The following is a 25,225-nucleotide window of genomic DNA, read 5'->3' as shown; positions in this document are numbered from 1 at the left end:
GTGGTGTGAGTGTGTGGTTTGTGTTGCGTGTGTGGGATGAGGTATGATGTATGTGTGGGGTGGTGGGGGTGGTGGTGAGGGGTATCGTCCTTAAGATAAAGAAGCTGCCAAATGAGGGAATTCTCAAATTACAGTTCCCAGAGCAACACTGAACAAGTCACCTTCAAGGTGGGACAACCACCTTCATAATTTACATTTGGAACGCTATCCACACACTTCCATATGCAGTGTGTTTACATTAATTGCAAATTGAAGTTGCTGTGGGAAATCCAGCTCGGCATTTCCTGGCATCTATGCTCTCCATGTCTGAGCCTCACCCATCCACACATTTCTGCATTTCACATCTGTGAGGCACACTGTGGATTGGGTTGTTTCCATGGAGATGTGCCCCACCCAACTGTAGGTGATAACTCTGACTGGATAATTTCCATGGAGGTGTGGCCCTGTCCATTCAGCGTGAGCCTTTATTAGTTCACTGGGGCACTATATAAGCTCAGACAGAAGAAGTGAGCTTGCTGCAGCCAAGAGGGACACTTTGAAGAATGCACAGGAGCTGAGAGAGGAGATGCAGCTTACAGAGACATTTTGGAGATGGCCTTTGAAAGCAGTCTTTTGCTCCTGAGAAGCTAAGAGAGGACAAACGCCCCAAGAGCAATTAAGAGTGACATTTTGGAGGAGCTGCAGTCTAGAGAGGAACATCCTGGGAGAAAGCCATTTTGAAACCAGAACTCTGAAGGAGACACCAGCCACCTGCCTTCCCAGCTAACAGAGGTTTTCCGGACGCCATTGGCCATCCTCCAGTGAAGGTACCCCCTTACCTTGGACACTTTATGGTCTTAAAACTGTAACTTTGTAACCAAATAAATCCCCTTTATAAAAGCCAATCCATTTCTGGTATTTTGCTTAACAGCGGCATTAACAAACCAGAACAAGTAGGAATCAGATTGTTTACTTAGGGTGGATTCTATGGTATGGAAATAAAACTGTTAAAAAAAATAAACAGAGGGATACAAGTGCTGGAGAAAATGAGGAGAAGGGAAAGTACCTATTCCCTGTTGGTAGGGAGGTAGAATGGCACAGCCCAGAGGGCAGTGTGGCGGTTCCACAGGAAGCTGACAACGGGGTTGCCATATGGTCCTGCAACCCCATTATTGGGTATATACTTGGAAGAACTGAGAGCAGAGATAGGAGTGGACATTGTACACTGGTGTTTATGGCAGTCATATTCATGGTTCGCAATGGATGGAGGTGGACTAAAGGTCCATCAACCTATAAATGGAATGGTGAACTGTGGTATATACAAACAACGGGATACCAAGCGATGGCAAGAAGAAATGAAGTTGTGAGGTATGCAACAGGTGAACAGACCTTGAGGACAGTATGTTGAATCAAATAAGCCAGAACTGAAAAGATGAACATCATAACGCCTCACTAATATGGACTAATTATAATGTGTAAACTCTGAGAATTTAATCTGAGAGCATAGGTTATCAGGGGAAAGGCTTATTATAAAGGTCCCTAGATTGTAAGCTCTTACAACAGTCATATCTATTCATGAGTTGTAACGGTTATTTCTAAATTCTGAGATGATGAGCTGTTTCTGTATAACCTGGTCAGTCCCTGTAACTTCAGATATCTGTGTGACACCTAAGACTCAGAACCAGGGTTCAGCAATCATGAATGTCAGCATTACCCCATACAGCAAATGTTCAAAAAGCTGAAAAAGAGACCTGATTTCAATTAGAGAAATGAACAAAATGGACTTGATGAGAACTAAGGTGAACCAGGCTAAAAGGAAAAGGATGATGTTGACTATTTTAAAACTTCAACTTCTGTGTGAGACCAAAGGAAGAGATTTTTGTTTGGTGCCAAATGCATACTTTCTGGAGCACGCTATACAATTTAACTTGTATGGTCAGCTTATTCAAACACCATAATTACATGGAACCTTGAATAGGGGGTGAGATCTGGTTGGTTTGTACAGGTTAGCGTGAAATCCCGATATATCCCAGGGTAATTTGGACAGAGAATAAAAAGTATTTGCAAAGCCCCCTTGACGGTCTCAGGGAAAATGTGGAAACATTAAACTTTCCCACCTGGGGAACTCCTGTATATTCTTGCAAGCACTGGGGAATGCCATTGTAGTAGGACAAGCCAAGGAACATGGGTCCCAGGATGGGTCGCTAACCTAATGATGTTTCTCACCAAATCACTACTGTAAGTACTACATTAATAGTAAATGACATCCCTTCAATTCAGTTGCATGATTTGTTAAACTGGCTTCCCAGCCCCATGCATATAACACCATTTTTAGTGCTGTGTCTATGAGAAAACAGACCAAGTTTGGAATATTCCACCAGGAAGATGTAGGGGGAAATGGAGATACGTGGTGCTTTAGAGACATTGTTACTTACTGCTGGGGACTGCATCACGCCCCCTACCCAAGACATGGTCAAGTCCTAACCCCAGTCTTGCGGGTGTGAGCCCATTTGTAAACAGGACCTCTGAACATGTTATTATTAATCAAGCATTTAGTTGGGGCCAAATTGAATCAGTGTGAGCCTGAATCCACATGACTGATGTCTTGACCAGCAGAAGAAATTTGTACATAGTCGGAAGAATCCAGAAGTCAGTGGAAACCAGAGGAACAAAGGAGAGAGTGAGAAATCACCATGTGTCAGAGGGTTGCCAGGAGAAAGCAAGCCCTGCCAGTAACTGGATTTTGAACTTCTAGCCTCCCAAACCATGAGATATAAATTCCTGTTGTGTAAGCCAACCCATCATGTGGTCTTTGTCGTAGCAGCCCTGGCACACTAAGACATGTACATGTCTGATAAGTCACATTATTTTTCCTGAATTTCCATTTCCCAGCTTAAATATTGAACCATCTAGTGGACTACTCATGTGCCCCCTTCTTGAACTCATGCCCGTTCCTTTCAATAGCTTCTTCTACGCATCTTTTCATCAATGCTGCTAAACATAATGGCCTGGTTTTAGGGTTTACAAGTCCTATTCACCTTTTCTGGTATTTTGAGTAATTCAGGGGTGGGGTGGGGTGTCAGGCTGGAAGCCAGAGGGCAAACTATGGGAGCAGCAGCCAAATACACTGAGCCCATGAATGTGCAAAGGCTATCCCAGAGCCCAGCAGCCCCCACCACCCAGTCTCACTTCCGGGCACACGCGTGAGCATCTCGGGGCTGGATTGGCACAGACTTGGGCCAGGGGCTACACTCTCTACCCCACCCGGCCAGGTCCCATACAGAGGGAGCTGTCCCGTGTGTCCACACGTCTGATGGGAGGGGACAGTCCCTGGAGTACAAACAGCTGGAACAAAATGGTAAGTGAGCCCCACACAAATTTCATGCCATTGGCCTTGACCTCTCTGATGCTGCACACATCCGACTTATCAGAGGGCTTTTTATGCTTTTGTTTTCAAGACTAAGATGGGACTTTGTGTGATTACCTGGAATAAGAGTGGACAGCATGGAACGGTGGTTGAAAACACAGGCTGTAGAGCCACCTCTGTGCTTTTCCAGTTAGACGACCTTTGGAGAGTCCCATTCCTTCCCTGAGTTCCTCATCCATGACATGAGACGACCGTCCTGCCTCTAAGACGCTGCCCAATCGGTGGGATGCCAGGGGCAGAGAGTGGTGCCTGGTTTCTAGTAGCCATTCATTCGGTTAACATAGCTACCCTTATTGTAAGACAAGTTACTGGGTCAAATGTGGCCGGCTGCTAACGTTAACAAGAATTATCGTGCAACTCGCCAGTCCAGCGTAGTTTAAAACCTAGTTATTATCTTTTTTTGACATCATTCTTTTTTCAAGAAGTCACTATTTCACCTGTATAATATAAATACATTCAGAATCCCCCAATTCACTTCTGAAAACCTTTCCTAAGCCATGCAACTCACTGAATTTAAATTGGAATGAACCGATGTGGTCATTTTGCTGTGCTCGCCAAAATTAGATATTTTGATCCTTTGAACTTGAAAGACCTGTATTTTCTGCTTTCTTCTACTGGCACTGGTTTTGAGCATCTTTCTTCTATTGGCACTGCTTTTGAGTGTCTCTGTGCTTCAAAGGAGGAGAACACTAGATCCTCTGAGCAAAACAAAATGAACTGGGTCTCTTATTTCGAGGTTATTTCTTCTGCACGCAGCTGGGGTTTACCTGATCTGTCACAGCTGGGGAGCGGTTTGCTATCGTCCTCTGGCTGAACTTCAAGCCCAGGTTTGGGGAACCCTACGGGACCTACCAGTCCCTCTTCCCTGGAGATGAGGCCACTCTGCCTCATAACTACCAAATGTAAAGCATTCCGTCACCTCACACCACCTTCGTCATTAGGATGACAGAGAGGGTATCTCCAAACTAGGCTGATCCCCAACAGTGGAACCACTAGGACCCAAAAACATTAAGTCTGGTGCTTTGGCTTTCTGACAGCATGTGCTCCCTAGTATGGGGCCAATCTAGACAAATGCCCAGATAGTCTTCCCCTCCCCATTCTAGGATATGCATGCAAATGCACAGTGCAGCTCAAAGCCCCAAAGCCCCAAAGTGATGCTCAGAAATAAAGCAGGAATCTCAGTCTTAATTTTCAGTGATAAACTCAAATGGGCATAAAAGGCTACCCAACACAGAATCCACGCTTTCTACAGAACCCTAGAAGCATACCTTAATTCTTCATGCAGACGTTCCAGGGGGGATTTTACGGAAAATCGATATCCATAGCCTCTCTTTCGTCTTAGTAGGCTTATAGAGAAAGGATCCATCTATTTTACTAACTCGATGTAACTGTTTCTCAAAACTGTAGGGCCTGGAAGTGATCACAATACATCTGGAGCCCTCAGAAGGCTTTTGAAGTGGAGTGGCTTCTGAGTGACTTAAGAATCACTGGGAGGAAGAGACTACAGCTTCAGCACGCAGGGTTCTCACTACATTATTTAAAGTTGGTGATAACCCTGCTTAGGATGAGAGGGTTACCCCAGATGAGCCCCAACTGGGGGCAGCGCTTCCTAGGACACTGCCTCCACGTGCTGTGAGCCATCAGAGACGCAGCAAGCCTCTCTCCTTCCCCAAGTGTGAACATGTAAACCAGGCTTCCAGCAACGAAGTCGAGACCCTGTTTCCCTCATTAGTTTATCTCCTTATCGTCAGATCAACCCACCTTGGCTTCCCACTTCTTGGATCCATTCCATGTTCACCTGGTTAAACTTGCCAATGTCTCTCTTGAATCACCATTAACACCTGCCAAAGTGTTAATATTAATGTGAGCCATATCGCCAAATCCCTCATACCCTCGGCTTCAGAAATCCCCCACTACATGTCCAACTGCGGGTCTTAATCCAGATCAGGTACACAGAAGCATGTAAGAATTGCTTCTCAAAGATGATTTCTTCTTACTTAACAGCCATATCCTTTGCTTGCCCTCTTCTTTCCCTAATTCTTTTATCGTTGCTGATGAGAAGCTAAATGGATGAAAATCTTCAAGTGCACTTCTTATTCATTCTTGATTATACCAGACCACAGAAATCCCAAATCTGTTGTCAAATTTGTACTTTCAGTGCTTTTCACAATGAAGCTTTCCCAAGGGTGTGGCGCATGTGGCGATGTGGATGGGGTCTGTCCCAGTTTGGGGCCCCAGGATGCTAATCTTCCCTAGGTACTCTCTGTAATTCCCAGGCTAATTCCTCCACTGCAGCCTCCAGAGGGGAGGCCCCATGACCTTGAGTGACCTTGAATGCTTTGTTCCAGACAATCCAGTGGCTGAAAGGAAAGGTGAAATTCTTGCTAAGGAAAGGAGGCCCAGCAATGGTTTAACAAATGGCAAGGGATTTCTTCTCCAATGTCTTCTTGTATTCACAGAGAAATAGTGAGAAGGCAGTGTCAGGCAGCAGAGGGGAGGCAGAGGAGGGGGAAGGCATGTGGCTGATGAAGTGCAAGCTGCTAGTATAGAGAACCGCAAGCTTTCTTCCGTGGCCGGACTGGGCCGGGAGTGTGTAAGCCAGCCAGGCAGAAGAAGCCATGATGGGCACCCTTCCAAATAGAGAGGCTAAATGAGCTTCAAAGACAAGAACAGGGAGCCTGAACCTCTCCTCCATGCTTCTGGCTGCAGAGATGAAGCAGTAATAAGAGCAGAAGTTGACAGGCTCTGAGATTCATGACAAAGCTATTGACAACACCAAGGACGTAGGAAGCAAACTGTGTGTGCAACATCAATTATGAAAAAGAACTTCTTATAGAGGCGGAAACAGGACTATCAGCTAATTTCTAGATTCTCCAGATGTAAAGCCATTTACTTGTTCTCAAAGTTAAGATGAGTGAGATTTACCAACGTGCAGAGTTAAGGTGATTTATAGCCATAGTGAAAAAGGACTTTGAAAAAGTCTTTGTTTTTCAAAAATACAGATATAACTAGCAGAAGTATCTGTGACAGCTGTGAAAACATTCAGTTGCCAGTGAAGGTATGTTCCCTTTTCAGCACAGCTCTTCAGTTCCAGGCAAAGCTCTTCTAAGCTTCCAAATGAAAAGTGCTGGGCTATAAACTGCAATTTTCTTGAATAGCCTGGATTTTCTTGAATAGGCTGCCACCAAGTGGTGGCCAGCAAGAAGCACAGAGGTGTGGATTTAATGGCAAGGCCAGGTTCGTGAGCTATGTCTTAAAAACAAGCAAGAGTTGAAAGATCTGTTCTACCCAACACAATCTACAGATTCAATGCAATACCTATTAAAGTCCCAGCAGCCTTTTTTGCAGACATGGAAAAGCCGATTCTTAAACGTTCAAGGGGCCCTGAATAACTAAATCATTATTGCAAAAGAAGAACAAAGTTGGAAGTCTCCCAACTCCCAACTTAAAAACTCACTACAAAGTCACAGTAATCAAAACAGTGTGGTACCTGAAAAAGGCCAGACATACAGACCAATGGAACAGAACTGAGAATCCAGAAATAAACTGACGTATGTATAGCCAACTGATTTTTGACAAAGGTACTAAGTCCCCTCAAGGGGGAAAGAATAGTTTCTTCAACAAATGGTACTGGGAAAACTGGATTTCCACATGCGAAAGAATGAAGTTAGACTCCTACCTCACATCATATACAAAAATTAACTCTAAATGGATCAAGGATCTAAACATAAGAGGTAAAACCATAAAACTCTTAGAACAAGCAAAATTACATATTATTAGATCTACCTGCTACTCAGACATTACAAATCCCAGCGGAGATACGTTTCCCAGGTTTAGAACTAAAGCTTGCTCCTTTTTTCCATACTCATGCTTCAACAGGAAGACCATGTATATTTAGATCTGGTGCAGCAATAATTTATTGTGCTTAATAAGCCCATTTCACTTAACTCCACTTGGCTTGGAATTTATGAAGCGCACTGTCATTGTTCTGAAATTGAAAAACTGACTAAATATTTTGAGTATGAAAACAGAATAGTAATAGTATAGCACACCTAGATACCTGCTGCCAGTTTAAGACAAAAGCATTCCCAATGTAAGTGAAACTCACTGGTGTCCTTTACATCCTCACCTGTTTTGTTTTTATGTTCCCGTGCATTTCTTTATTCTTTTACTTTATATGTATGTAGCCCTAATAGACATATGTATTATTTTGTATACTTTTATAGACCTTCTATAAATATTATTATATGGAAGGGATCTTTGTGCAACTTGCTTTTTTTTCCATGGAATGCTGTTTTTAAAAATTCTTCCATGTTGACATTGGTAATTCTAGTTTATTAATTTTCACTGCTTCTATGTAGTTCTGTTTTGTGAATATATGTCTACATGTCCTCTACTGATTTATCCTCCCACTGGTGGGTATTCAGGTTGCTGTTTAAAGTTCATTCTGCATTGTAACATGCTGCTATGCCTACTCTTAGACATGTGTTCCTGTGTACATGTGCAAGAGTTTCTCTATGATATATCTATAGGAGTGAAATTCCTGGGTCAAAGAGTCTATGGATCTTCAACTCTACTAAGTAGTACCAAATTGTTTCCCAAAGTGCTTATTTCAATTTAAACTTCTTCCGGCAAAATCTGAGTTCCCACACATGCACACATTTGTTAATATTTAGAACCGTCACTTTTTAACTGTTGCAAGAATAGCAGGAGGCTGAACAAATTCTCATGACTCTTTTGGCCTCATCTGTGAATGGCCTGTCATTGTCCATTTTTCTAAAGGATTGCTTCTGTCGCACTGATTTATAGGAGCCTTCTATGATATACCAATTACCAGTTCAATATCTGTTGTAAATATCTTCTCATCTATATGTCTTTTCACTTTTTTGTTGATCTCTTTTGAGGAAGAAATGTATTTTATTTTATATCTTAATGCAGCAATATTTATATATCTTTTCGGTCATGATTTGCGCTTTTTGGGTCTCTTAAGCTTTCCTTCCTGTCCCAACATCTTAGAAGCATACTCTTATATTTTCTTCTAAGAGTTCTATGGTTTTGCTTTCCACATTTGGGTCTTTAATCTAAAATTGATTTTTGTATATAGTGTCAGGTTAGTATTTCAATGCTTACCCATATATATATAACTAGTTTGAATAAGCACCATTTTTTAATAGTCAATCTTTCCCCCAAAGATCTGCAAAACCTGCTCTCCAGTTCCCATATATGAACGGACTGATCCCTAGGATTCTTCTGTTCCAAAAATATATTTGTCTAGGGCACCATCCTAATTACCATAAATTATAATTCATTCTATATGTACTATATGGTTGGAGGGAGTCCCTCATCTCGTTTTTCTTCAAGATTGTCTTTAGTATTTTTGATCCTTTGTGTTTCCATATAAATTTTAGAATCTGCTTGTGATTCAAATTTACAGATTAATTTGGGAAGAATTTAAATCTTTAATAATGAATCTTCTTATTCATGATCATGGTTATCTTTGCTTTTACTTAGGTCTTAATGACTTTAATCAAAATTATATATTTCTTAAATATAAGAAATTTAAGAAAGCTCATGCATAACTTTTGTTAAATTTATTCCTAGGTACCTTTTGTTTTTCATTGCTACTTTAAATCATATCTTTTAAAAAAATTAGTTAGCTACCTTCTGCTAGGGTCTAGAATTGCAACTGATTTTTGTATATTAATCTTATATCCAAGAACCCAGCTGAACCCTTTTATCTGTTTTATGGGTTTTCTTGAGTTTTCTGTGTAGCTAATTATATTGTCTAGGATTAACGATAGTTTGGTGTCTTCTGTTCCAACCATTATCAAGTTTCCTTCTCCCTACCTCTCTTCCTTCCTTCCTTTCTTTCTCTTTCTCTATCTCTCTCTTTCTTTTTTTAGACCATGTATTGTTCCAGTACATTGCTGATGCTAATTAGGAGTAGTGATAATGGTCAGGCTTATCTTTCCTGATATTAAAATAAGTGTTTCTATTTCATTAAGTGAGATATTTGCTATAAACTTTTATATAAGTTTTATCAAATTCAGGAATTCTTTCAATTCCTAGTTTAAGAGATTTTTTTAAAAAATCATAAAGGACTTGATTTTAGCAAGTGACTTTTGTATTTAATTTTTAATCTGATGAGGTGATGAATTAATTTCGAGATTTTCTGATATTAAACCACCCCTGCAATCCTATGATAATCCCAACTTGGTCATGATGTTGCTACTGGATTCACGTTTCTAATATTTTGCTAATGATTATTTCATCTATGTTCATAGGAGAGACTGGCCTGTAATTTTCCTTTAGCATCTTCACCTTGTCTGATTCTGGCACTCATAAAATGAGTTAGGAGGTATTCCTCCTTCTTCTATGCTCCAGAGGAAAGAATGCTAGATTAGAATGATTGGATCTGTTTGGTAGAATTCATTTATAAAACCACCTGTTGCCTTTTTTGGTTGCTTGTTTGCTGGGTAGACTGATTTAATGCCTTTAATAAATACATATATATATATATAACTGAGTTTTCCAATTTCACTTAAAATTTTATGAGTTATGTTTTTCTAGGAAAGCGTTCATTTCATATTAATTTTCAAATTTACCAACATAAGGGTGTTCATATTCTCCTTCTCTGAAAAAAAAAAATGCTGTTTCTGTAGTTACAGCCCCTTGTACATTTTCAATAGTCTGTGTTTTCTCTTTTTCTTGATTATCTTCGCTAGTCTATTTTACTAGACGTTTCCAAGAAGCAACTTGAAGCTTAGTTGATAATCTCTCACATATATTTGTTTTCTGTTTCATTAATCTCTGCTGTTTATTATTTTCATCCTTTGAGATATTGCATTGTCCTTTCTCTAACTTCTTAAGCGAGATGCTTAGCTTGTACATTTGCAGCCTTTCTTCGTTTCTAACATAAGCAACTGAAGGTTATAGATTTCCAACATGAGAGATATTTACCTTGCCTTGAAGCTGAGGTGTTTTCCACTGGCAGCTCATTGTCATGGACCCTTTTCTCTGGAAAAGGCATTGAAGGGAAGCTTCCAAAGATCTGTAGGCTCCTATTACCAGGACCTTCTTTCCATTTAAGTTTACACCTGCCACCCAAAGAAGATTCAGGATTATAATCAGAACTTCAGATCCTTACTCACATACAGCTTTTTTTTAACCTTTTCATCTTGAAATAATTTCAAACTTATAGAACAGTTGCAAAAATAACACAAAATCCAGAGAACTGCAGCATACAACCACCCAAATATTCAGATGTATCAACTTTTAATGTTTTGCCCTGTCATTCTCTCTTTATGTAGCTACACATCTATGTATGTACATGTATATAAAAATGTATGTATGCATTTATCTATAGCCATCTACCTATCTTCATCTGTTTTCTAAACATCTGAGAGTAGGCTGTACACATCTTACTCCTTGAACACATAATACTTCCACGTGCTTTCCTAAGAATTCTCACCCAGCTTTATTGTAAGGAAGAAAACCCTTCTAAAACCTGGTCTTCTCAACACCAGCCTACAATGAATACACACTAATTTGTAATTAACCAGATGTCTGTATCATAGCCTTTTGGATCCAATTGTTATTATAGTATTCTTTCTGAAATACCTTATTATATTTTACTAGCCATAATTTATTATTTCTTTGAGAATTTTATGGTAGAGTAGCTATATCACCCCAATAATCCATATAATGATAAATAATGAATATATGGATTACCTCAGAGATCTGGGTTCAATGGTTACTGAGCTAAGGACATATGCTGACAGTTCATCTTTCAGTAAAACTTTGGGAATTATTTTTTATTTTTCATATTCAGGGGCAGGGTGGGTTGGTATTTACCTCTTTTTTACTCAAAATGAAGTAGAAAAAAGTAGTTAGTTGGACTTTTCTGTATTTAGCTACATAGTCCTTAAATATTTGAGTCTCTGTAATAATTTACTCACTAAATTTAATAATCAAGAAGGAGAAAATATTCACTTCTATTCCACTGACAGAAAAATGCAAGGTCAAGGGGAGAATGATGGAAATAAGCAGTGATTACTTATAAAGATACTGCTCACTAATAAATTCTAGTATAGGTTTCTATGCCTTAACTACTTATCTTATAGCTTTCTCACTTAAGTCTTAAAAGCATTTCTTATCTAGGCCTACATATCAGCAGATTTGAGAAACTGAAACTTGAAACATTTTTCCATTATGGTTATTTTAATTGTCTCCTAAGAGAAATTGCGAATTTGCCTAAAACAGGTTAATCGTTCATCTTCACCAGCTCTTCTTTTAAATTCTAATACAGTCAACCTTACTAGAAAAATTTGCTAGTCATTTGTATCTCCCTCAAAATAAAGCCCATATTGAATATCACTTCCATGGCTCAGTTAGAATCTTCCAGAAACAAATTCTTTTAAAACATAATATTAACACCAGTAGAAAACAGCAGCATTTCTAAAGATGCATCATACCTGATTTTTCAAGAAGTTCAATAACAGCTCTGGCAACAGGTGAGACAAAACACTCATGGGCATCCCCACAGACCAGCTTCCCCAGGTTTACACCTGTCACACTGAATCAGAAAATGAGGGAACAGGTAAGCAAAACAGGTCAGAACTCACTCACATGGAATTCATGTGTATTTTTCCCAAATAACATCCACTCAACATGTGATAGATAGATAGTATTCTACATTTGAGTTAAAGAGTGGACAGGAAATAAAGGCCACTAGCTTCTTGGAGCAGACCCTCAGGTAACTTCACTCTGGTCCCCTGAAGTGGAGACAACCTGAGTAGCAGGACCTCAGCACAGCCCTGCAGGGTTTACCGCACAACTCCGGGGGGCACTGCTCCACGGACGTCTGTGCAATGTGGGTTGGCCCTACTGTAGAGCCCACCATACCCAGGAGAAAATTTACATCTTAATCAATGTCAAAATGAAGAACCAATCCTACACATTTGTGCTGGTTTGGATGTATTATGTCTCCCCAAACACCATTATCTTTGATGCAGTCTTGTGTGGGCAGGAAAGGTATCAGTGTTGATTGGGCTGGAAACTTTTGATTGGATGTTTCCGTGGAGATGTGATCACTCAATTGTGGGCAAGATCTTTCATTGGATAATTTCCATGGAGGTGTGGCCCCACCCACTCAGCATGGGCCTTGATGAGTTTACTAGAGCACTAGATAAGCTCAGACAGAAGGAGTGAGATTGCTACAGCCAAGAGGGACACTTTGAAGAATGCACAGGAGCTGAGAGAGGAGCTACAGACGAGAGACAGTTTGAAGATGGCTGTTGAAAGCAGACCCTTGCTCCGGAGAAGCTAAGAGAGGAATGTCCTGGGAGAAAGCCATTTTGAAACCAGAACTCAGAGCAGACGCCAGCCACGTGCCCCCCAGCTAACAGAGGTTTTCCAGACACCATTGGCCATCCTCCAGTGAAGGCACCCGATTGTTGATGTGTTACCTTGGACACTTTATGGCCTTAAGACTGTAACTGTGTAACTAAATACACCCCCTTTATAAAAGCCAATCCATCTCTGGTGTTTTGCAAAATGGCAGCATTATCAAACCGGAACAACATCTTAGGTGACTCAGCAAGACTTGGAAGTTCACAATCTGATCCCTACTTGACTGTGGTATTTATCTCCTTATCTCCTTCAGAAATCAAGAAAAAAATAAAAGAGGGACCGTGTACTTTCAACAGCTCTGTGCTCTTCCTCCTTCAAGTCTAGGACAAAACATCCCATAACTCTCTGGCCTAAACTGATGGTATCAACCCGGTGAGAAACAAACTGGAAACATCTAGAAATGACTTCATAACTCTATCCTTTTATGAAAGATATGAAACTATGCCCTGAGAGAAGTCTACCTTCAGGTTCTAGACGTTCTCATTGATTAGGGCTTTTTTGGCCTTGAGAGCTAGTCTACTGCAGGATGAGATATTAGAGACAGCTTTCAAACCCGTGTTTGGGTCTACCCTAAGTCTGAGTCACAATAAAAGGCTGGAAGGGAAGCAACCTGGGTGTCTCAGTGAGGGGGCAGTCTCTGGATCCAACCCTGCAAGACACAGCTGATCATGGCTCTGACTTTATAAATTACAGTTAGGATTTACCTCCCAAATTTCAAAGAAAGCCTTGCATCATTAATAAAATCGTCTTCTTTTCTTTCTTTTTTTGAAATTTGTCACCTGGCTGAGGACTAAGGTAGAAGAATATGGCACCACTGGGAAATCAAGTCCCTGGGTTTTTACTCTGATCATGTAGAATTATCAAGGTCAAGCTTCTGGAATAGAAAAGCTGACTACAGATTCCGTTGGACAGGAACTTATGAAATTAATATGATGGCACAAGGAGGTTATTTCCAAAATGGCACCCAAGTCCTACCAAAAAGGCAAATGTGTTTTCCAAAATATGTCACTTTATTATACAGAATTTTTAAAACCCTCAAATGCCTGAAATATTTAAACATTCTTTCATCTCTTATTGACATAGCTGAAACTAATGAAGGAATTAAAACAATAATAATAATCGCAACAAAAAAAATGATCTTGCAATAAAAGTTGATTATATTCTTTTCTATTTCCTTACCCATCCACATCTTTCTCTGGTTTCAAGGCATTGAGGACTTTGTTGCTGAATGATTTCTCGGAGATCTGAAGAGCCAGGCCGTGTACTCTGGGATCTTCGTTAATCTTCAAGATTTCATCTATAATCTAAAGAGGAGGAAAAAATTAGTTGTGAAAATAAGATCCAACAAAAGAACTCTCTATTAAAATGGATTCAGAAAAATGCGTCTGTTATAATTCATTGTTTACTCCTTGCTAAAGACTTGGTGTAAAGCATGCTGAAGTCTATGTCCGTTTTTCCTCATGTGTATAAAAGCTCAAAAGGATCTTGGCTGGACTTTTTAGTGGCTTCTCTGTCTTTCTATTGCTCTACTCTCTGCCAGATAAGAAAACAAAAGCACAGCTCAACAGTTACTAAGATTTAGATGGCAAAAAACAATTCCTTGTTGACAATCATATTTTAAGCCAAACATACTACCTGTTTTTAGAAAGCCCAGTAAGCCTGATTCTTGAGCAGTCCAACCTGATCACCAAGCTTGTGTTTTAAACTAAACAGGTTCAACAAACATTACCAATCTGATGTTCAAGAAGTCTGTTTTTAGGCCCTCATGTTCTCTGAGGCATTTTCAAAGGCTTACGATAGATCAATTGTAAGCATACATACCTTCTTTTCACAGAAAACACTATCCCACGTAGGGGGGAGGGCCAAAGTATGGTTTGGGAAGCTTAGGTAATAGCTAATGGCTGTGTATGTCTTTAAATAAGCAATGCCTTGACCTCTCTCTGTACCAGGAGATAAGATACTGATTTATTTCACTTAAAATGATCTGCTCATAAGTAAGAGAGATACTAACCTGTGCATATGGATCTCAGTACGAGGATGCATTGGTTTACTATTTTTGTCTCATTGCATGGCAAAAATCCGTACAGTATATGACTTCATGCAGAGAGAAAAAGCTATTTGACTTACAAAAAAATCAGAAATTTTTTCTCCTTCCCTCACCATTGTTTCATTCATTTAGCAAATATGTCTTGAGTATACCTATGTTGTTCCAGTTCTAAGTAAAAGAAATACAGCTGCAAAGAAAATAAGACAAAATTCCTGTCCTAGTGGAGATAGATTCTAGTGGGACAGAGAAGACAAAATGACATGAAATGACATGAAATTAAAGAAAAGAAAAGAAATAAAATAGAATAACATAATCGGGGGAATGAGCAATGATATGGACAAAGTCAAAGCAGGCTAAGCAGGGTAAAGAGGTAAGAGTGAGGGAAGTGGGATGGTCGGAGCAGGTCTCCCTGCAGGGTGACATCTAAGCAGGGCTGCACAGAAGGGAGAGGTGAGCTGTGGGGACCTGGGGAGGCAGCCCACAGCAGCAGGCAGGATGACGAGCTGTGGTAATGAAGCCAAAACACTCCCTGCAGAAATCTGCAAATGCATGCTCACAATTACATACATTCAAAATTAGTCCACCCAGTCTTCTAGAAAAGCCCCTGCCCAGTAAGGACAAGCTCCTGACAAGGAAAACTCTCATACTTGCCTATCTACTTTCTAATTGCTCCTATTTTGCTTATTTCACAGAAGTATAAGATACTAAATTCGCCCGTGGATAATAGACTCTTCAAATGCACTGACATTCCTGCTAGATTTAAATGGTCCATAAGACTCTTTTATTCCTCCCTGTTTTGGCCAAGAACCCCATCGTGGACACAGAGAGCAGCGTAATCTTAGTCTTTTACCAGGAAAACTGGTTTCTGGAGATGCTCAGAATCGAAAAAGGTAGTGTGTTCAAAAAACTTTGGGAATTGTGGTAAACCCATCTGTTCCCGTTAGAAAGTCATAGCGCATATTAGCACAGTAACTGCTCTGAGGGGTCCTGCAGAGAAGAATCTCTCCTTTCACCCAGAATTTCCCAAACATAGCTGCGGTGGCTTGGAGCTACATACTTGTAACCCAGAAAAACTTGTTCTTAACTGTAATCCATTCCTGTGGGTGAACCCATTTAGGACCTATTCATGAGGTTACTTCAGTTAAGGTGTGGCCCAACTGAATCAGGATGGGTCTTAATTCTATTAACTGGAGTCTTTTACAAGCAGAATGAAATTCAGACACACAGAGAGAGAAAGCCACAGGAATGAGTCAGAAGTCAATGGAACCCAGGAGAAGCCGCCATGTGGATTGCCATGTGACAGAAAAGCTGAGATCCCAAGGATCACCAGCAGTCAGCTCCCGAATGCCACAGTCTTTTGAAAGAAAGCACTGCTTTGACGATGCCTTGATTTTGGACTTCTCCTAACCTCAAAACCATAAGCCAATAAATTTATGTTGTTTAAGTCAACCCACTGCACGGTATTTGTTTCAGCAGCCAGGAGACTAAAGCTGTAGGTGACCTTGGAACTATTTTTCACTTAACACCTATGAAACATACTTTGGGACACATCATAAGGGAGTATGTGTCAAAAAAAAGGAGAATTGTATTTCACCAATCATACCGGCAGCTATTTAGTAGAAGCATAAAAAACAATCCTTAAGTAATTAATACATTGGTTCTTACTCTTTTCAAAACAATAATAGTAATAATATCACACAAATCCACAGTTGTCAGACTATCACAAAAAATAGGGAATAAATGATTCCTTGTCAAAAAATAAGTCAAGAGCAATCAAGACCAGTGACAAAATAAGTTAAGTGCAAATCATACTGCAGACAGTGGGTGTCCTTCTACAAATGGCTAATACATTTTTTTTTTTTTTTTTTTTTGTATTTTGTTAAAACTGGTATCACAGGGGGCTTAATATTTGCAGTATATAACAATGGCAAGTGCAGCAGAAACTGTATGTCCAGTATCCATTTTCCCCTTCTTCCTTAGTTATGAACTCTTGAGTTGTAGTAGTGATTATAAATTACCTAAGGCTGCCCAATATTTAAGGCTCCATTTTTCAGCCTGCCTTGAAGTATGACTGTGCAGTGAGGCTCAGGTCAAAGGAAGGCAAGCAGAATTTGTGACTTTCAACCAGATGTGTCTCCTTTTCCCATAATGTTGACACCCCTTTTCATCATGAACAAGTTAGGTTGGTCTCTGCCTAGACACCTCTGAAGATCGGGAAAGTGATTAAACAAGAGGAAGGGATAGCAACAGACAAGATGGAATTTAACAAAGGATTATGAATACTGAATCTCTATATAATTTTCTTTTCCTTAGTTGCTAGGGTATTATAATAATTAGAAGGAAAAAATTGGAAGGTGACTCACAGCATCCTTTGAAATTTGTTCTATAGCTACTTGTTAAATTGTAATTTGAAAGTTATCACCTTTTTGTATATATGTTATATTTCACAATAAGGAAATAACTAGTACTGTAACATCACATTTTTGGAAATTTCTTATATTAACTGCTTGTTAAATCATACTTTGAAAGATATTACCTTTTTGCGTATATATTTCACAATAAGGAAATAACTGAAACTGTGGAACGGTACCTATAACATTCTTTGAAATTTGCTCTCTAACTATTTTTGTTAAATTGTACTTGGAAAGTTATTACTTCTATGCATATATGTTATTTTCTACAATTAAAAAAAATGAGTAAAAAAAAAAACAAAACTAACTTCTGTGTGACTTAAGTCTGTTAAAGCCAGACATCGAGGGACTGGGCACTGATGAAGGGCCAGAAACCTGTGGCCCTGGGTCCAGCTTTTCCACCACTGCTGATGGGGGTGGCTCAGGCTTGGGAGGACACTGTGTGGCTGTCACTCACTGCTGGCATGAGCCGATGTCATCAGCTGTCCCAAAAGACCACTGAAGAGCCACAGCCCATTGGCCGTTGATCAGACCAGGAAGGCCGTCCTGTTCTATTTTGTTCTGTTCCTTTACTTATCAGTAAGGCAATCATGGCCTGGAGAAGCCCAAGGTCCAACAACACGTCAGGACAGAACAAGAACCAGAACTAGTGCTCCAGGCACCGACAGTGGACAATTATCACTAGAGGATGTTCCTGCTACAGCTGAAGGAACAAAACCCAAAAAGCCAAGTCGCATCTCACATTTTCATTGAAGCAGACAATAATGAAGGAGTGTTTGCACTAAAGGGAAAGGCTCACTCTTCCCTCTGAGAATTCAGCGGCAGGAAAGGCTGACTCTGTTCCAACCATGACTGAGACATATAATAAAGTCTCCCAGCTCTGAAGAGGAAGGGAAAATAAAGAGCGTAAGCAAGTGCTGTGATTACCTCATCTTCACTGCTATCTGAAGGAAGGCAAATGTGCGTGATGTTCAGACCAGCCTGAAAGGAGAGCACAAGGTTTATTTCATCACCGTAGGAGAAAGAAACCGTAAAAATTACGATGAATCTTTAAGAATCAACAATCCTCACCTCCTCAGCCAAATTCTGGTTTACTTCCTGCATCAAGTTATCATCACCGGCCTTTGGGGAGGAGAGAAAGCAGAACATGACATAAAAACATTTTGAAAAGACACAACACATAATACAGAGACTGATTCTGGGATTATAAATCATCTAACCATAAAGATGATGAGAAAAATGCAGAAAAAAATCCTATTGTTCATAAAAGGACACTAATGGCTGGTATCTGTTAACATACTAATTTCTCAGCTTTCAAATTATGTGGCACTTTCCTAATAGGCCTCATATTATAAGGTGTAGATAGCTGCATGGCAAGTATTCCTTTATAAATGAGGACACCAGGGATGGGAGTTTAAACGACTGCCCTTAGATAGAAAAACCAACAAGTACCAGAGTGTACCAGGAAGCCCAAGATCCAAACAAGATTTTTCTTTCTACTCTTCCAAAATTTCCTTTCTTTGTAAGGGGATGTGGACGCAGGCCCCAAAGAAGTTACCTGACTTGAACACAGCTCCCCAGTCTTGTAGCTTTGGGATAGGACTAGAGGCTGCTATTTTGATCTATTACCAAAACCCAGTAGCAGCCCAACTGTTGTGCTGAGCTCGCTTTCCTCATTCTTTCCCACACCTGTCACCACAGGAGGACACCAGGTAAACAGTGAGCAATGGGGGCCGCCTGTAGCTCTGATCTAAAGGGGATCCCCCCAAGAGATGTCCATGGCACACCAAGTCTTTTTTGACACGGGGATGCCTTTTGGCTTTAAAGAAAGGTTACCAAAATGCCCATGCTTCATCTAGCATCTGCTTTCTGCAGAAGCAAAGGAGAGCTTTCTCCCCTAGCACCGTGATAAGAACACACAAGCCACACTGTATCCTTTGTAATATAATGTATGGGGGCCTCCCTCCCACCTCTGAAAGCCCCCCACACCACAGAGATGAAGACTGACAAAAAATCTCACTGTATCTAACCTGTACTCACAGATCTGCAGGGACCACATAAAGGGGAAACGAGCATTTCTGGCTGAGCCCTCTCCTCCCCCCATATGAAGACAGAATGGGGTTCTTTGACAAAAAATGCAGTCGTCTTCGTAAACAATCATTTTCCAAATTGATAAATATCAGAAAATTGTAGAACCACATTCTTGTCTTACCTGAATAATAGCCAGTACTGGCTTAAAGGCAGGGTTTTTTTCTTGCAATAAACTCAGAACTTCTTTTGAATTCTGAATGACTTCTCTGCAACGAGAAAAGAAAAACATAGTCATTTCTTTGTTAATGACTAGAGGAGATTTATACAACATATTTTCTGAGAAAGTTCTTTAATACAAGCGAAAATAACTAGACATCAGAAAGAAGCACTGTAGGTGTAGACAGTGTGAAAGAGGGGCAGGATAATAACGAAATGAGAAAATAGTATGAAATGTGACAATCTAATTTTTTAATTTTGCAAAGATAAACAAAATAGATGTTAACTGCAATTTTCTAGGGATGGATGTTTCTCTTGAATTTCCCAGGTTTACTGTAATAAAAGTTTTTTTTTTTTTTAAGCAACCTCCTTCCCTCACTGCCCTTCCCCCCACCCCCCAAAAAAAGTTTGGAATTCTAGGGAAAGCAAATGCTGTTGAGGAGAGGGAGGTCAAAATAGGGAAGCTGGGGGGAGGGGAGGTTGCTGTTGGACAAGAAGTGCTGAGTCATGATAAATTCCAGGTCCCAGAGTTTAAAGAAGGGGATGGGAATGAGGAGAAAGGAAAGAATTCGATCAGCTCCAAGGTCGGGGAGGAGGAAAGGGTGAGCTGGCTGAAGGTGGGGCTGACCCAGATAAAGGTGATAGACTCCAGGTTTCATTTCTTTAGCCTTCTAAGCAGAGTGACGTCAGCACCACCCCTATGACATGGTGCTCACTAGTACAGCAACATCAGAGGAAGGCTTTTTTTCCTCACAAAAATAGACAACAGCCTCAGCCTAGGCAGAACCCAAGCTTCACATGAAGCCCACCTTTGGGAGTTATTTTCAGTCTCCCACAGACCCTCTTTCATGAGTGTAACTGATTTCAACTTGGTTCAACCAAGTGGAGGATGTCTCAGCCAAATACTCGCCAGGAGCAAAAGGACACTGCTCAGCTCCTCTTGGTTTTTTGAAGAGGAAGGAGAAAAACAAGGCTGGAGGGTCCTGACTGTTTTGGAATACATGGAGGAGGAGGGAGAAAGCTCAGAAAAGGGTTACAGGCTTTGGAAGGGCACCAGGATTAGTCGCTGTCAACCGGGCTGGACCAGAAGAGGCTGACATTCTACTGGATAGGACCTGAGGAGATTTTTGTGTATTTTGTCTTTAAACACATGGGATAAAGTCACTTAATTCCCAGTGAATTTAATTCTATCATTGATTGGATGAGTGAAACCATATGCAAAGGTTTACAAATAATCCCAACCCCAAACTGCACCCCCATCCTAAAGCCAGTGCTCCATGGAACCCAGATCTTCACCCCCAAGAAGCCCTTGGCCCATCTGTTACCCCCAAACCACCTCAACACAGCCCCATCCTGAGGTCAGCCTCCACAACATCTTCTACTTCATTCCCAACCTTGACCATCACCCCAACCACGATGGCTCTCTCAACACTAACCCAGTCAAATCGTCTCCCAATCTTATCAATTCAAATATATGCCAGTTCCAGCCCAACCCCAACTCTAGACACACCACCCACCCTAAACCCAACTCAGACTCAATTCTTAAGCCATTTTCAAAGCCAATTCCAATCCTAATGGCCAATGAAATCCCAAATTCATCCTTAGCTTCACACCTCCTACCATCTCTGAACCTACCAGCTACCTATACCCAGCCAAGACTCTTACAAAGGGGCACTAAAATCCTTCTGTCCAAAACAGTGAACAAGGCCCCCATGCCCTCCCCAGTGTGTCCGCCTGCCATCTGGGACAGGCCACGTCCCTTCCCCATCTCTGCCCACTACTGAGAGGTGCTGGAGTGGGCTCCCAAGGGGGTCTCTGCGATGTGGGGAGCTTGGGAAAAATACAGGTATCTAGGCCTCAACCCAGAAGGTCTGATTCCATAGGCCTGGGTGAAGCCCAGGAATGAGCATTTTAAACCAAGAGTTGGTGGTTCTGAAACCCTGATGGGGGAGCAGAGGACTTCCCCTTCCAAGGCCTTTCCCTTACTGTGTGGGCCGCTGACTTAGCCTCCACAGAGCCAGTTTCCTCATCTGTAACGTGGGTACAATTCAGTGGCTTGTTACCTTTTTTCCTTGTTACTCCACATATTTTTTTCTTGGGCCCTGTATTAGTTAGGGTTCTCTAGGGAAGCAGAATCAATGAGAGGTGTCTCTGATTATCAAATTGTAAAAGTGACTCATGCAACTGTGGGTATGCATGAGTCCAAATTCTGTAGAGCTGTCAACAAACTGTCAACTCCAAGGAAGATGTCCGATGAACTCCTCAGGAAACGAACCGGCAACTTCGAAGAACTCCTCAGGAAACGCTTCACTGGGCAGCCGAAGAAGTGAAGGTCTCTATCTGTCTTGCTTATAAGTCTTCAACTGATTAATTGGATCAAATCCAGCCAATTGCATTCTCTCATTGTGGAAGACACGCCCTTTGGTGAGTCATCAGTCACAGCTGCAGTCAATTGACTGATGATTCAATAAACCAGCCTGTTGGTTTATTAACCAGCCACAAACATCCTCACAGCAATTGTTAGGCCAGTGTTTGCTTGACCAGACAGCTGGGTCACCTGGCCAAGGTGACACATGAACCTAACCATCACAGGCCCCAACCTACCCTCAAACACTACAAAACACTCATACTGACAGCAATAGTTTCCCAGAAACATTCGTAGTCATGCCTACTCCTCAGTAAAACAAAGGGAATGCTTGTATGGAACACATCGGTGGTAGCTAAGACGTCATCAGGCTTTGAAAACAGTGGGTTGGAGGGCAGGAAAGAAAACGTGGGTGCAGAGAGGGGCTTAATGCTCTAACTATCCAAGCTAAGGAAACTAAATAGTGGCTTCCCCCCTATTTTGTTGTATGTGGAAAGTTTCATTCTTTGGGGTTACAGTGACAAATGAAGCAAGAAACAAAGGAGTCACCTAGCTCAGTATATCTAAAAAGTAGCATAAATGTTTCTAGTCAGAGCTGTTCCTGCCCTCCACTTAGAAAAACTGCCTTGTTAAAAAATTGCCCATCAACTCCTATTCTGCCTGGGAACAGTTGGAAGGAACATTGAGAACCATGGACGGACGCTGCCCAGTGTCTGTCTCGGAACCAGTGCTGTCGTCAGGGAAGCCATGCGTGTGACAAGGGACAACGTGGGATAAAGGGATGAGCAGATCTGAGGGGAGAGGCGCTGCAAGATATGAAGAAAATTTTCAAAAGTGGGGGGTACTTGGGAAAAGGTAAATAAACGATACGACATAAGGATCTGAGGGATAAGTGCTGCATGTTCTGCATTTGGTATGAAAGTACTTAACATGTCTGCATGTGCCAGTGTCTAGGGCTGCATCAGATTATTAGCTCACCCATCTATATCTGCTGGGGAATGCAATTTACAAGCCTGAATGACTTATCACTATAAAAGCCTGCTGAGAGCGAATCACTTATAAATGGCGCCGAAGCAGGACCCGAAGCCTAAATTCCAGGAGGGTGAGCAAGTGCTGTGCTTTCATGGGCCCCTGCTTTATGAAGCAAAGTGTGTAAAGGTTGCCATAAAAGACAAACAAGTGAAATACTTTATACATTACAGTGGCTGGAATAAAAACTGGGATGAATGGGTTCCAGAAAGCAGAGTACTCAAATACGTGGACACCAATCTGCAGAAACAGAGAGAACTTCAAAAAGCCAATCAGGAGCAGTACGCAGAGGGGAAGATGAGAGGGGCTACCCCAGGAAAGAAGACATCTGGTCTGCAGCAGAAAAATGTTGAAGTGAAAACAAAAAAGAACAAACAGAAAACACCTGGAAATGGAGATGGTGGCAGCACCAGTGAAACACCTCAGCCTCCTCGGAAGAAAAGGGCCCGAGTAGATCCTACTGTTGAAAATGAGGAAACATTCATGAACAGAGTTGAAGTTAAAGTAAAGATTCCTGAAGAACTAAAACCATGGCTTGTTGATGACTGGGACTTAATTACTAGGCAAAAACAGCTCTTTTATCTTCCTGCTAAGAAGAATGTGGATTCCATTCTAGAGGATTATGCAAATTATAAAAAATCACGAGGAAACACAGATAATAAGGAATATGCTGTTAATGAAGTTGTGGCAGGGATAAAAGAATACTTCAATGTAATGTTGGGCACTCAGCTGCTCTACAAATTTGAGAGACCACAGTATGCTGAAATCCTTGCAGATCACCCTGATGCACCCATGTCCCAGGTGTATGGAGCGCCACATCTACTGAGATTATTTGTACGAATTGGAGCAATGTTGGCCTATACACCTCTGGATGAGAAGAGCCTTGCTTTATTACTGAACTATCTTCATGATTTCCTAAAGTATCTGGCAAAGAATTCTGCAACTTTGTTTAGTGCCAGTGATTATGAAGTGGCTCCTCCTGAGTACCATCGGAAAGCTGTGTGAGACTGCTGACACACACTTACGTTTGAACCTCTGTTAACAAGTTTTTGTTCCTAGTCCTCTTGTACAAATGATGTACTTTGAAAATGTTAGTGTATAACAGAATTGATGTATGTTTGTTTCTGTTTAATTTTAAACAGAAAATAAAAGGGGTTATTCTCCTTTTTTTCTTTTCTTTTTTTTTTTTTTATTTCAAAATTGCTGCCAGTGTATTCAGTGATGGACAACAGAATGCTGTAGAGTGTTTTATGGCCTAATTGACAAAGCTGCTTTTGAATGCTGGTGGTTCTATTCCTTTGACACTACGCACTTTCATAGTATGTGTTAATGCTATATGACAGAATGCTCTGATTAGTGCCAAAGGTTCAATTCAGTGTATATAACTGAACACACTCATCCATTTGTGCTCTTTTTTTTTTCTTATTCTTTATGGTGCTTAAAGTAAAGAGCCCATCCTTTGCAAGTCATCCATGTTGTTCCTTAGGCATTTTATCTTTGCTCAGATTGTTGAAGAATGGTGGCTTGTCTCATGGTTTTTGTATTTGTGTCTAATGCACGTTTTAACATGATAGACGCAATGCATTGTGTAGCTACAGTTTTCTGGAAAAGTCAATCTTTTAGGAATTGTTTTTCAGATCTTCAATAAATTTTTTCTTTAAATTTCAAAAAAAAAAAAAAAAAAAAAGCCTGCTGAGAGAAGTGAAGCATTAAATAGTGCTCAAGTTCTGAATTATACAACTGTGAGTGCTTCTTTATACCATGCTTCTAAGTAATAGTGAACAGGAGAGAGTATACCAGATTCCTTCCACTTTGGCTTCCTGAAGCTTATTCTGCTCATTTCCACTGTCCCTTCTGGAACCACAGGGACTTCATTTGACAAACATATTAAGTGCCTACTGTGTGCCGACCTAGGGGCAAGTCTTCTGTCCTGCCTTTGTATGTTGCCTCCTTCCCAGAATGTTCTCTTTCTCGTCTTATGACTGATCTTAATGGTAAATATAAAGCTCATGTCTTCTGATCTGAAAAATGCCGAGTGACACACATAATAATGACGGACAGATTCTCAAAACTCTCAAATCCCTATATTGGGCCTTGATTCTGCTGCTACTTTCTGTTGTACAAATGTACACTGATGGGCAGAGAAGCAAAGGATGGCCTCCATTCTCATAACACAGGTTACGGGTGGTGAAAGCAGTAAGAGACGCTCACTGCTTGTGCATACCCAGACTGCTGATCGTCTGCCAACCGTCTGCCAACCCCTCTCCTCCACTCCTTCCTCAGTCACCCCTCGTGTGGGCTGGGCACAA

The 25,225-nt window shown here is 40.9% G+C and overlaps 2 protein-coding genes across 4 annotated transcripts in view; one reads left to right on the top strand and one right to left on the bottom strand.

The window, feature by feature from the left end:
* The window catches only part of MTHFD1L (methylenetetrahydrofolate dehydrogenase (NADP+ dependent) 1 like), a 221,647-nt gene that overhangs the window by 192,544 nt on the left and 3,878 nt on the right, over positions 1-25,225 (bottom strand). For all 3 annotated transcript variants that reach the window (XR_005214335.1, XM_037819435.1, XM_037819428.1), the window contains exons 2-7: positions 19,488-19,572; positions 18,347-18,397; positions 18,203-18,256; positions 13,997-14,121; positions 11,881-11,981; positions 10,367-10,503 (exon numbers count right to left, since the gene is read on the bottom strand). Coding sequence is in view for 2 of the 3 variants with exons in the window: in XM_037819435.1 (XP_037675363.1) it covers positions 10,367-10,503; positions 11,881-11,981; positions 13,997-14,121; positions 18,203-18,256; positions 18,347-18,397; positions 19,488-19,572 (553 nt within the window). In the remaining variant the exon portion in view is untranslated. The remainder of the gene's footprint in view (positions 1-10,366; positions 10,504-11,880; positions 11,982-13,996; positions 14,122-18,202; positions 18,257-18,346; positions 18,398-19,487; positions 19,573-25,225) is intronic.
* Positions 22,950-24,081, top strand: LOC119521320 (mortality factor 4-like protein 1). The gene has a single exon (XM_037819450.1). The coding sequence runs from the start codon at positions 22,950-22,952 to the stop codon at positions 23,919-23,921; it is 972 nt and encodes a 323-aa protein (XP_037675378.1). The 3' UTR covers positions 23,922-24,081.

This window comes from Choloepus didactylus, chromosome 2 (assembly GCF_015220235.1).
Source record: "Choloepus didactylus isolate mChoDid1 chromosome 2, mChoDid1.pri, whole genome shotgun sequence".
NCBI lineage: Eukaryota > Metazoa > Chordata > Mammalia > Pilosa > Megalonychidae > Choloepus > Choloepus didactylus.
Note: the sequence above shows the minus strand (reverse complement) of the source record. Positions and strands in the feature narration are given on the sequence as shown.

What these genes read in the sequence shown, in the direction of transcription:
- LOC119521320 (XM_037819450.1), top strand. Translation starts at nt 22,950, where the DNA reads ATGGCGCCGAAGCAGGACCCGAAGCCTAAATTCCAGGAGGGTGAGCAA.